This window comes from Pinus tabuliformis, chromosome J (assembly GCF_031772625.1).
Source record: "Pinus tabuliformis cultivar Carrire ecotype Pingquan chromosome J, CPIR1, whole genome shotgun sequence".
NCBI lineage: Eukaryota > Viridiplantae > Streptophyta > Pinopsida > Pinales > Pinaceae > Pinus > Pinus tabuliformis.
In genome coordinates this window covers 247,894,524-247,908,479 of record NC_142295.1, presented here as the reverse complement: position 1 = coordinate 247,908,479, position 13,956 = coordinate 247,894,524, and the positions used below count along the sequence as shown (strand labels likewise).

Below are 13,956 nucleotides of genomic sequence, written 5' to 3'. Positions count from 1 at the left end.
CAACTCTTCAACTCAATCTTCCTTGTGAAAAGATATCATGAAATGTTAAGCAATGTGAAATCTAAAAGAAGTTAAACTACATAAAAGAAACTAATCACACTACTTTAACTTTCCTGACCTTTTGCCTTTCAGCTTAATTTACCCTGTGAGAAACAGTCACGAACAAGTTAAGCAATGTGAGATCTAAAGCAAACTAAATCAAGCTATAATGAGTGATATTCTGGTCCCTAATACAGTTATTTGATTATAGAAAGGAACCATTAACAGATGAATAGCATGATATCTAAGAACAGAAAATAAATGTACTACTCAAGGAAATGACAGTACTTGAAAATCAAACTTCAGAAAACAAAAGTCAGCGACAAAGACAAGATGATCTCGTATGCCAATAGTGATAAAAATAAAAGGTGAAAAATTGCCCTGAGCTGCCTAAGAAAACCTGCAAAAACACTGATCAGTTGTAACCATGAAAGAGCAGCAATGAAAATGTAAATCAACAGAAATCAAAAGCTTTGTTATGTACAGCTAATATACATGATGAAATAAAACGCAGCAATTAAATGACAACTGTACAGCTAATATACATGAACAGAAATAAAGTAATGCAAAAGTTAAAAGACAACTGTACAAGGCTTCAGTAAGCAGGGGCCCTCTGCCACTTCAACCAATTCAACGAACAGCTACACGCGGAAGTTTAAACCAGTCTTCTCATATATTAAACAGCAACGTAAAAGTGCAGTGGGGAAATACAACAGTCTTCAAATTACATTAACAAAGATTAACTTTACAGCGTTCATGGACGCGTTATTTATAAGGAAAGAAAGCTAAACAGATTAACTACATCTACGCTATTAACCACGCTGCCAGAGACACGTAAATCCTCCTCAGCCCGGATCTAGGTAACTGTCATCATGTTTATTAAATCCGAGAGGTATGGCTGTTGGATTTGCGCTACCAGGATATCTTCGTGGCTAAGGATTGTGCCACGTAGCTTCACGTGCTCAAAAACAGAGCTATGTAGAGCCGTGCCACCGCTGAACACTTCCGTTGACTATCCTTTGCCCCCTGTTTGACCGCGGGCTTTCATGGCCGTGCTCGATGATCTGGAGGGACACGATCCATGTCCTTGACTCCTGGAACTTGCCCATGTGGCTCATCCCTTCAGAGGACACCTGTAGCATGGTGTTTGACAAAACGGCTGCGGAATCCTGTGCTGGCTGCAGAATCCTGGGTCAGCTGTGGAAACCTGTGTCGGCTGCGGAAACTGAGAAGCTTCCGCAGCTATCTGAACAAAATTCTAAACCAAACAACAGTCATCAGCGTAGTTAGAAAATCATGTCAAAAGCTCCTTTTTAAACTAAAATACAATGATTTAATCAGCTAGGTGGATGAAATGAGTGGAAAAAGAAGGCTGAGAGGGTGTATAGGAAAGTGTAGGTTCGAGGCTCAACATACCCCCACTGTGAAGGTGTTGCATGAGGACATGCAACCAAAACTTAGTTATTTTCCCTCAATCCATATGCTCTTAGGCTTCTGCAAGAACATCTAGCCCTCTTCTCTTTCTCTTTGATGCTAAAATGGTCCTTGGTTTCCTGACTAGACATTTGAACTTAAGATTAATCAATGCCCTGCTCAACTTTTTACACTTTTTCTTCAACTTCCTGTTCTTCTTTTGCCACAGTCCTAAATGGAGCATAGTGTTGTCATGGACAATCTTGTCTACCTTACTCTGCTCTTTGAGTGCTTCGTTTTCCTGTTTAATGTGCCTATTTAGGACTTCCAATTCAAACACTTCCTGTTTTAAAGACTGTACTTGTGCATCAAGTGGCAAGGTGGTGCTTGGTCCTGCAGCTGATTGTTCCAAGGACTCTAGGTAGTTATATGCTTCTTGCTGGTTGGAATCTACCTCAGGTGTTTTTCTCGGCCTGAACTCAAATTCTGGTAAAGGAGGACTGTTTTCTCTTTCCGGCTGAAAAGGGCTTTCCTCACGTGGAGGACTTGACTCAATGTCTGGCTGAGCTGGACCTTTTTCAGGTGTTCCTTCACCTAAATCAATAAAGTGTGATTGTTTTTCTTGGGTTACACTTTTCTTTCCTTTTAGCCTACTGCTCCTCCTCACGTGTGGACTAGTGCTCTTTTCCTGTGCACTCTGTTTTCCTTTTTGTTTCTTTGCTATGGTAGCAGCTTGAAGATGTGCTAATCTTTCTGCCAAAGTTTGAGATTCTTCCTCTATGGATGGTTCAGGGGATGGATAGGTTTCTTGAATGATTACTTTGCCCTTGTCCTTCTTCTGTTTCTTGTTTTTAGCTCCCTCTTCTTCTTCTTTCTGAATAGTTTCCTGAATGTCTATTGTAGGAGAGTCTTGGGCTGTAATATTCTTTTCTTTCCTTCTACTTCTCTTTGGAATTTTTGGGGGACTGCTTCCAGAGGCTTCAGTCAGTTCTTGGAAGTGGTTTCTTGTCAAAAACTTTTCCCAAGTATCCTTAGTGTTTTTCAACTATTCTTCAATAAGGATTTTTATGAACCCGTGATGGTAAAGATGGGGTTCAAAATTACCTACGTGTTTTTGAACAGTAAAGCTCATTTTCTTCAAGCTTGATAACAGAAAATAAGGCAAATTAAGGGTATAACCTTCCATAAAATTCATCATTAGCCTAGCATGATACATGTACATGGAGCCAAAACGTCCCTCGCATGTAATAAATTTCTGGATAAGTAATAACAAAGGGGACCATTCTTCTTTTATTGTATGCACAGGGATTCCTTTGGTAAATACAGAGGTATCCATACCTAGGTTTTGTAGCATTGTTTTCCATATTTGATCTTCCACACTTCTGTTTTTGAACCACCTTTCACCTTCTTGCGGAAGACTTGTTGCAGCTGCTATTGTGGCCTCGGTCACTGTAAATTTCAAATCTCCAACCTCCACTGTTTGTCCATTAAAAGACCTTGCAAAAGATTTAGTCACTTCTTTGTTATAGCCCCTGAACTTTTGAATGAATCTCAGCCACCTTGCTTTCTTCAACGACTCCTTCGTTTGAGGATAACCCTCCAGATATTTTGGTCCTTCCGGTTCAACTCTTAGCAGTTTTCCCATTCTCAGCTTCAAATTCCGACTAGAAATTCTACTGCGTATGACAGTTCAGGAAAAAAAATGGGCTGATTACGGGGTTCTTAGGGTAACTGGAGTGGCCGTAATCGAAGTTCGGAATGTATGTGGTGACTGTGGCTAGGGTTTGGAGCAAGTTGTAGTGGACGCAGCAGAAATGGAGAACAGGGAATGGTATGAGCACCGAGGTAAGCAACAGTCATGAGTTTAGCATCGAATGCATGCGGGAGTGAAGTGATAAATGGGTAGAATAACGGCTGAGTCCTTTTGGATCGGTTGGCTTGCGTACACGTCTCAGCAGACGGCTGCGGGAATTATGGTGAAGGAGAGTCGTAGTACAGTCGGTCACGTCTCCAAAGTACGGTCAATAAATGGGAGAGCAGTCCATAAATTTAGAATGATTATGGGACCGTTAGAAATGAATAAGGTGTATATGGAATGACATCGTGGAAGAGGAGTGGTATGGGGCTTGCCGTATCAAATCATTGCATTTAGTGGAACTTGCCATGGTTTAATAACTATGCATAAAAATGACATTGAATTGTTATTTGGTAGAGATTTTTGATCATACCTTTGGAAGTTTTATCATTTCTTGATTAAGGCTTCTGACCCATTGTTGTTCTCTGATCTTGAAGATGCCCCATGCCTTTGCTGCACTTGGTGATGATGACACTAACCTTTGACTGTGATTTTTTTGAAAACAGAGTGATGTCAGCTGTAAAGACAGAGTGATGCTGGCTGCGGAAATCGTTTCTAGCTGCGGAAACTGGTTCTAGCTGCGGAAACGGTTTCCAGCTGCGGAAACTAAGACAACACCCCTTTAACTACACAAAGATAGTTAGAAAAATAACTAACTGAATGAGAATAGTCCTGAAGGGGACTTTTATTGATGGAATGAAATGAAATGAGTGGAATGGGATGGAAATGAAGTGGAGTGAAGTGGAATGGAGATGAAAATGAGATGGAGGTGAAGTGAAATGACAAGTGAGGTGGAGTGAAGATGGAAAGGAAGAGAGTTTTTTTGGAAAATATAGAGTGTCAGGTGTCCCTGATTTTCACTCTACATTTTCTGTATGAGACTGCCAATCTATGATTGGTTTTCAGGCTTATACAAAAGATTTTTTTTCTTTTTTTTTTCTTTTTCTTTTTTTTTTTTTTTTCAAATGAAAGAAACAAAGACTAGGCTGATGGAGGAGAAGGATTCCTCTCCACCAGCCTCATTGCAGAATTTTCTTGAAATATTTTGACAAAGTCCTCTTTTGAGACTGGCTTATGATAAATTTTCAATCGGTGGCCATTCACAATAAGAGGAGTTTGAAACTCATCAATGGTCTTGACTCGAACTGCTCCATTGCTAAAGACTTCGTCAATCTCATATGGTCCAAGCCAATGAGTCTGAAATTTTCCTTTGAAGTCTTTAAACTTGGAATCAAACAGTAACGCCCAATCTCCCTTTTGAAACTTTTTCTCTTTGATATATCTGTCATGCCACTTAGTTCTTTGGTGCTGAACTAGATCAGTCCTTAAAATTGCATCTTGTCTTATTTCATCTAGCTCATTCAGCTGCTCCATTCTGTGCTTTTGGGCTTCTGATAGATTCATCCCCAACTGAACTGCCATCTTGAAGGTCTTGACTTGAAACTCAATGGGGAGCAGGACTTCTTTCCCATAAACAAGTTCATAGGGAGAATGTCCTGTTGTATTCCTCCATGTAGTTCTATAGGCCCATAAGGCTTCAGGAAGCCTTTCTGCCCAATCTCTTCTGTGGAGATGAACAGTTTTGGTGATGATGCTCTCAAGAACTTTGTTTGTGGATTCCACTTGACCATTTGCTTGCGGATGGTACGGAGTAGATTTTCTGTGCTTGATTTTGTATTCTTCCATCAGCTTCTCCATCAAGTTAGATGTAAATTGACTTCCCTGATCTGTCACAATTTCTCTTGGGACACCAAAACGAGTAAAAATATCCTCAAAAAGAAATTGAACAACTGAATTTTCAGTGGCAGAAGGCAATGCCTTGGCTTCTACCCATTTAGTGACATAATCAGTGCAAACCAATATATATTTCTTTTGTCTAGATGGTGGATTAATAGGTCCAATGAAATCTAAAGCCCATTTTTCAAAGGGTTCGATGAGTACCTGTGGCTGTAATGGCATTTCATTTGAAAGAGTTGGTCTCCCAATTCTTTGGCAGTTGTCACACCTCCTGACATATTGTTTTGCATCTTTGAAGAGAGAAGGCCAATAATATCCTAAAGAAAGGATTTTATAGGCCGTCCTCTTGTCAGCAAAGTGTCCACCGCATGGTTCATCATGACATGCCTTAAGAATGTCAGGCATTTCATCTTCCCGAACACATCTTCTGATCACACAATCTAGCCCTGTTTTAAACAATTCATTAGAAATCCATGAATAATTTGAACTCTCCTGAATAATTTTCCTCTTCTCGTTAGGAAATAAGTGTGGAGGTAGCTTCCCTGTAACCAAATAGTTAGCAATATCTGCATACCAAGGAGTTTTAGTAGTTACTGCAAACAAATATTCATCTGGAAACTTATCCTCTACAGGAGAATCTTCGTTAGTATTTTGGATTCTAGACAAGAAATCAGCTACTGTATTTTGTTTCCCTGGTCTATCTAACACAGTAATATTGAATTCTTGTAAAAGTAAAAGCCATCTTGTAACTCTGCCATTAGTAACAGGTTTGTTCATGAGATATCTAATTGCAGAATGATCAGTATGGACAAAAGTTTCATAGCCTGTTATATAATGTCTAAACTTGTTGATTGCATGAACAACAGCTAAGAACTCTTTTTCAGTCACAGTATAATTTAACTCAGTGGGAGTCAAATTTTTACTGGTGTAGTAAATGGCATAAGGAACTAAATCCTTTTGTCCCAACACAGCTCCTAGAGCTGTATCTGAAGCATCTGTAGAAATATGGAAAGGAAGTTTCCAATTTGGCCCTCTCAAAATTGTTAAACTCACATGGACAGTAAGACACATATGAAAGATAAAACAGTGAGTTCATTTTTTTTATTAACATAAGATACACATTTATAGTACAATACGTGACTCTTGGGATTCAGATCCCAAGGTCTCTTGGACTGCTTTTGTCCATTCGAATTCCACACTAACCCTTTAGGATTAGGTGTCCAACATTCCCCCCCTTAATCCGAAGGGTTATGTATGAGTCCAAGAAGAGAGCTGTAATACAACATGTGCAAAAAATGCATGGCAGCACTAGGCTGAATGTGCTCTATGAAATGTTGGTAGAAAAGGGCGGTGGTTTAAGGATGACCACCAACACTGGAACGCTTAGTGCAGTTCCCGGAACTCTTCCAAAACTGGCAGGAAACTGAAGTTTTCTGCTAGAGGAAGTGATCCTATTGTTTTAAAGAGGGAAACCTTCAACCATGAAAGGGAGATCTCACCCCGCATAAAAGGTAAAACTTCAACCTGAAAAGGGAAGTCTCAACCTGTGATGGTTTAAGGATAACCAATAACTCTGGAATGCTTAATGCAATTCCTGAACTCTTCCAAAACTGGCAAGAAGCTGGAGTCTTCTGCTAGAGGAAGTGTTCTCAATCTGTGTTCACGGGCATCTTTGTCTCTGGCTGCAACTCTGAAACTGGTGTGGCAGGTTGTGGCTCAGGCTCGCTTGATGTGACTTTGAAGCTTGTAGATGACCATCATTTCCCCCCCTGTCAGATACAAGGTGAGAAGATGGAGAAAACTCAATTGCAAGACTGTTCAATACTCTGGAACAAGTTCTGATATGTGTTTGGAATATCTTCTTGGCTGTTGATGCCCATTGCCAAGAAGTGATCCATCCAAGATGAATCTTTGTTCTTGCAGGATGTTTGTTTCTGAAGCATCTGTGTGAAGAATGGCTGGTTTTATGACAGTGCTTACATGGATGAAGATCAAAACAGTGATCTTTCAAATGGCCAACTCGGTCACAGTGTTGGCATTTCACGATCTGTTGTTGTTGTTGTTGTTGTTGCTGTGGAAGAGGGGCAGAATCTGGAACAACTGAAGTTGAACTGTCATGAAGAGCAGGTGAACTGTCATGAATGAATCCAGCACTTTGAAACTGAATGGGCTTGGCATAGTCTGGAATATGAAAGGACAAGTCCTTGTCATATCCAAGACCAGTTCTGTGCTTGTTGTGGACAAGTTGTTCCCAAGGTCTGATGATGGGCTTGGGAAGTGCAGACTGAACCTCTGCATCTGCATGTAACTTTGCTGCTTTATCTGAATGAACTGTAACATTATTGACTTGCTGTTTATGGGAGTCTGCTTCATTGTTCTGAACAGAAACAGGTTCAGAATGATGACTCCACTGGTGTAATTCTTCCTGCTGTAGCTTTGTTTCAAGCTGCAAAAACTCAATATTCTCATGTGCAGTTTGCAGAGAGGTTTGGATGTCAAAGAGAGTTTCTTTGTTAACTTTGACCATCTCATCAACAGTGGAATGAATTAGGATATTCAATAACTTTAATGCATCTTCAAGTCTGGCCATTTTTCTTCAATGTCACTTAAAAAACACAACTGAGGCAACAACAACAGAAAAATAATATTGTACTCTTACTACAAGATATTGTAAGGGCTTATCAAGTGGCAACAATGTCACGAAAATGGTTGATGGAGCAGGACCTGAGTAAGCTGGATGTTACCAAGTTAAACTACAATAAACATTTCTCGTCAAGCTACAATAAACATTGGTACAATTGGGCACATGGTAAATCAACAGTCCACGGTTCGTTTCAAGAATGAACTGGAGCATAACATCACCAATGCAAAAAATATATAAATGTGAAGATGAGCGCTGTCCTCAACTTCAAACTTCAGAGCATCTAGCTGCTATGGAAATCATGCAAAATCTCTACAAGAAACTGCTCCAAAATCTCTACAAGAAACTGCAAAAAAAATGACTTCAAAAAATGTCTTCAAAAATGCTTCAAATTCACTTCACAATGCTGATCACTTCTCCACGAATCACTTCACTCAGAGGTTGTTTCAAATTGTTCCATGGACAACACCAAATCTGCTCTTAAAATCTGCTTGAGCATGTGCCAAGTCATAAAAAATTTGACTTACAAATCATCTATCAGTGTTAACTCCAGTTATACTGCATTCACCATTCAACAATACAACTGCAACGAGGCACATCCATTTGTCTATAAGCGAAAGCTTGTGCACAGTATCAAATTAAACAGACATGCATGTAGATAGCCAAATTGAATTCTGCTATAGAATTTCATCCAAAAAACTCAAATTCAGAGAAATGACAACGATAATGCTTCCCTGCTCAGAGGAATAATTATCTCCGGATACCATGAACTGGTTTTGATGTGACTCTCTTCAACTGCCAGACTGCCTGTTGGAAACTTGTTTGAGCTGAAGAAACTCACGAATTTGTATCTGAGTTTCAACAACTTACGAGGATCAATTCCAAAAGAACTTGCGAATTTGCCAGAGCTTCGCTATCTCTACCTTCATGAAAATCGACTCACAGGACGAATCCCTCCAGAACTGGGAATTCTTCCCAACCTTCGTCACTTAGATGTTGGCAATAATCACCTGGTAGGGACTATAAGAGAGCTCATCCGTATGGAGGGTTGCTTTCCATCTCTTCGTAATTTGTATCTTAATAACAATTACTTGACAGGAGGAATTCCTGCACAGCTTGCCAACTTGACCAATTTGGAAATTCTGTACTTGTCTGACAACAAAATTTCTGGCGTTGTGCCACCGGAGCTTGCTTCTCTTCCAAGATTGACCTACCTGTATCTCGACCAGAACTCTCTATCTGGAAGGATTCCAGATGCCTTTTACCAACATCCTTACCTAAAAGAAATGTATATTGAAGGAAATCAGTTTCGCCCAGGTGTCAATCCAATTGGTGTCCATAAAATACTGGAGGTATCTGATACAGAGTTCCTGTTCTAGTAGTTTTCTCATGCTTCTAATTATGGACAATTATGGGCAGTACAGGCAAGCAGAAGCCACCCAAGAGGAAGTTACTGTCACAGCTCCCCTCAAAGTTCACCCCTTTAGAATTCGCAAGAAAAAGTGCCGACAACCCTGCCACCGCAACTCCTCAGGGTTTGAATTCGCAACCTGATGCGAGCTGTAGCTGCAGCGAAACGGAAGCCCGGCAGGAGGACGCTTCGGACATGGACTTGGAGGCCTCTGAGATGTGCATTGACGGCGCGAAGGAAGACGAGATGTTACAGAATGCGACGCCAAAGTATCAAACTTTTGTATTTGATGTCAAGTAATCAGAAAAGGGCATTATCAACGCTTCACGCAACACAATTAGCAGACAAAAAATCACGTTTTCATGAAACGCAGGCATCAACAGCTTATTGAGATTCTCAGCTATGCTATGGTTATCATGAAAAATCACATCTATACTTCAGGAGCTTCAGGAACAAATGCAGCTGTTATTCGGGGGGCTTTAAGAGCCGAGAAACCTGACTTTCAAACAGTCCAATACCCCAAGCAAACAAAAAACGCGCAATGATACTATTCACCTTTACCAATAATCGTGTAATAGTAAAACTGGCCTAAACCACCGAACATTGCCTTGGTGTATGCGTTGAAACACCTTTTGTTGATTGCATTAGTTCGTGTTTTTTGAACAGTGAAATTGACCACCAACATTTACTCATTGAACCTGTTTTGTTCACGTACCTCTGGAATTGTTGAATTCCTTAGACCCGGTGGTTGTATTCATCCCCAAAGGAAGCTTTGCTTCATTCTCAGCCGAAATCCACCGTGGGAACGCCTGCGTACATAGCCCCTGAGATTTTGTCCAGAAGAGAATACGATAACAGTTTACGTTATGTTAGTGGGAGCATATTCGTTTGAAGACCCGGACGATCCCAGGAATTTTAGAAAAAACTATTGGGCGAATTTTGGGGGTGCAGTACACAATCCCAGATTATGTCCACGTCTCTGCAGAATGCCGTTACCTCCTATCAAGGATTTTTGTTGCAGACCCTGACAAGCGAATTACTATTCCTGAAATTCGGAATCATGAATGGTTTTTAAAGAAACTACCTGCAGATTTAGTAGATGCAGCTGATATTATTAGCAATGAGTCTGACGATCCTGACCAGCCTAGGAAATCCCGGAACAACCTCGAATTTCAGAGAATAAAAGGCACATCGCAGGTGGTGCAGCGCTTTGAAATGGAGCGAGAGCGTTATGCAGATGCGTTATGGACAGAGGGGGTGAGCGTTATGCAGAGAACTATGTAGATGCGTATGACAGATACGTAGGTGACAGATGCGTTATTCAACGTAGCGTTATTGAAATGATGCGTTATTCAACTAAATAGATGCCATGCCATCGATGCTGCAATAATCCGGACAACAGAGGCTGAGCGTATATGGACAGTGGCAGCATGTCAGGAGCGCTGGAAAAGAATATGGCAGAGGGCCAGGACTGACATGCACATAACAGGCCACAGAAAAACAAGTGGCTCTGATACCATGTTAAACTCACATGGACAGTAAGACACATATGAAAGATAAAACAGTGAGTTCATTTTTTTTATTAACATAAGATACACATTTATAGTACAATACGTGACTCTTGGGATTCAGATCCCAAGGTCTCTTGGACTGCTTTTGTCCATTCGAATTCCACACTAACCCTTTAGGATTAGGTGTCCAACAAAAATAGGTGCTTCAGATATTCTTGTTTTCAAAGTTTCAAATGCAGATTGACAGTCAGGATCCCAATTGAATTCACAGTATTTTGTAAGTAATTTGAAGAGCGGAGATGCTATCTTAGTGAAGTTTTCAATAAATCTTCTATAATATCCAGTAAATCCAAGAAAACTTCTAACATCTTTTTGACAATTTGGAATAGGTAACTTGGAGATGACTTCAACTTTTGATCTATCAACTTTAATCCCATCTCCTGAAATATGATGTCCTAAAACAATCCCTTCAGTAAACATCATAAAGCATTTCTCATGACTTAATGAAAGGTTTGTTTCTTTACATCTTATAAGGACTTTTTCCAAATTCTCTAATGCCTCTTCAAATGAATTACCATAAACTGTAAAATCATCCATATAGACCTCTACACAATCATGAATTAGATCAGAAAAGATTCCTAGTACTGCCCTTTGAAATGTTGCGGGTGCATTACATAATCCAAAAGGAAGTACTCGGTAAGCAAAAGTTCCCCATGGACAAGTAAATGTGGTCTTGTCCTGATCTTCAGGTGCTACCTGAATCTGATTGTAACCACTAAAACCATCCAAAAATGAGAAATACTTTTTGCCTGCTAAAGTATCTAATACCTGATCAATAAAGGGTAAAGGAAAGTGATCCTTCAAAGTTGCTTTGTTTAATTCCCTGTAATCAATGCAAACCCTCCATTTACCATTCTTTTTAGGTACTATAACCAAGGGAGAAACCCATCGGCTATCTGAAATTGGATAAATGAAGTTTACATTAAGTAACTTTTGGAGCTCTTCTTTCACTATCTCCCTAAGGTTTGGATCCATCCTTCTTTGAGGTTGTCTAATTGGCCTACTGTTTTCCTCAATGTAGATGTGATGAATGCAAGTCTTAGGGTCAATACCTTTCATATCGGTATACTCCCATGCAAATGCAGTAGAATGTTTTTGCAAGATTTTGGTTAGCTCTTCCTGTTGTGATTTTTCCAAGTTTTTGTTGATATTCAATGTTTTTCCTGGAAAAATCTCAATGGCAGAACTACCAAACTCTTCCATAGAGAAAAGAGACATTTGTCTAGATGATAGACACTCGATGTCAGAATCCAACTGAAATTGTGTGTGGTCATATTCTGAAGATGGTTCAAAGTTTTCTAATGTGTTCAGAATTTGACTATCTTCACTGATCTCAGAAATGGTAAAGACAGGTTGTATAGTATCTTCATCATCAACCCACTCATTATCTCCTATTTCTGTAATTGCTTTTGTTGGAGGATACAGATTGAACTTCTTTGTCGAATTACCATCAGAAATATACATATCCCCAGACCTACAACTTATGAAAGCATCAGCTGTGGCTAGCCAAGGTCTTCCTAAAATAAGAGGATGTCCTCCTAGATTACTCTTGGGAGTTAAAATCATGAAATCCACTAGATATTCCCAAGAGTCTAAGGAGACTGGAATGTCTTCTAATACACCATCTGGTTTAATAATTGATTGATCTGCAAGTTGCAATAAAGTAGGTGTAAAAATAAGATTAGGAAGTTTTAGTTGTTCCATAGTCTGTCTACTCATGATGTTGATAGCAGCCCCTAAATCAATCAAAGTATTTGGTATTTCTACCCCATTGATATGTGTTTTGACAATTGGACTACCGGGATATTTCTGCATAGTAATTTTTCCCATCATGATATCTGCAATTTTCCCTACCAGGTGGATTCTTCTGGTATCTCTTGGTTTCCTTCCTGGTCTTTTAAGGCTCAACTCCTTTATTGTTTTTGCTAGAATAGGAATCTCTTTAATGGCTTGTAACAAGGGAATCTTGATACAGACATTCTTCAATTCATCTAGAAAATTATAGTCAGGCAACCAAATTTGTTTTTCCACTCCTTTGTCAATTTGTAATCTTTCAGGAAAAGGAGGTGTGGATAAAGATGCAGGTTGCTCAACTATGGGAGTTGTGGGGGTTAACTCTTTTTCTTTTTCTTTTTGAGTACTTGGGTTTTGAAGAGATGCTTCAGAACCCTTATTGGCTTCAAGAGAATCTTCCTCAAAAATGCTTTGTTTTTGAGCATTTATAGAAGGCTTATCTAAGACTCTACCTGATCTGAGTTGTACATCATTGAGAGGAACAATCATATAGGCAGGAAATTGTTGACCTTCCATCATGTAAGCATTTTGAGGGTTTTTGTTATTGGGGTTTGGCAATGGCCGAGAGGGAAGTTGATTTGACTTTTGTTGGAATGGAAGCAAGAGTTGAGAATTTGGATTCTGTTGAGAAGGTTGTTGTGGAAATGGCAATGATAGTTGTGGATTCCGATTTGGAAGTTGTGGAGCTTGTTGGTTTTGAAAAGATGGGGGATATTGATAAAATTGAGCAAATCTCCCATAAGGATTTTGCATACCTTGTACCCATGATTGAAAAGGATTTTGAGGTTGGGACCAAGGTTGCTGCCAAGGATTCCAATTTGGTGGGGGTTGAAAATTCATAGAGTTGCTAAACCCTTGATTTTGTTGCCCCTGCCAAGGTCTCCTTGCAACAAAACAGAGAGATTCGATTGTATTTGGATCTTCTTGAAAGACAGCTTTGAGCCCAGGAATTGAAGGACAATCCTTGGTCTCATGATTCTTTGAACAAATTACACATGTTTCTACAACTTTTGCATCCAAGGGACATTCCCTTAGAGCATGTTTCTTCCTACACTTTGGGCAAAAGATGGCCAAAGCCTCAGCTTCTGCTCTCTGCTTATTGTGAATCTTAAGGGTGTCTAGTTGCTCACTAAGACTCCCTAAGATGTCAGTTTTGAATTCATCAAGCATGTTGCCAATCTCAGCCCTACTTACTGATCCAGTTGCGGGTTTATTTGCTCTGATGAGAGAAGGATCTCTAGGCCCTTTTTGAGTTTTAGATTTCCCCCTTGAGAGATGGACACATAATTCTGTTATATCAGAAAGTGGAAGTTGAGATATATCTCCCTTTCCCATCATGTTCAAAATATATATCCATTCATCTCTAATGGCTTTTAATAGAAGGGCTTTCAAGGTCTCCTCATCTAAGTTACTCATTTTTGCTCTTTTCAGGTTATATTGAAATCTTTCAAGTAACTCCTCCAAGTTTTCATCTTCTTTTTGCATCATTTTGAAT

General features: G+C 39.7%; 1 protein-coding gene across 1 annotated transcript in view; it reads left to right on the top strand.

Annotated features, from left to right (window-relative positions):
* Nucleotides 1-9,101, top strand: part of LOC149226692 (uncharacterized) — a 44,166-nt gene extending 35,065 nt beyond the window's left edge. Inside the window, exon 2 of the mRNA XM_089380273.1 lies at nt 8,488-9,101. Coding sequence (XP_089236399.1) covers nt 8,488-9,064 — 577 coding nt within the window. The 3' untranslated portion in view covers nt 9,065-9,101. The remainder of the gene's footprint in view (nt 1-8,487) is intronic.
* The last annotated feature ends 4,855 nt before the right edge of the window (nt 9,102-13,956 follow it).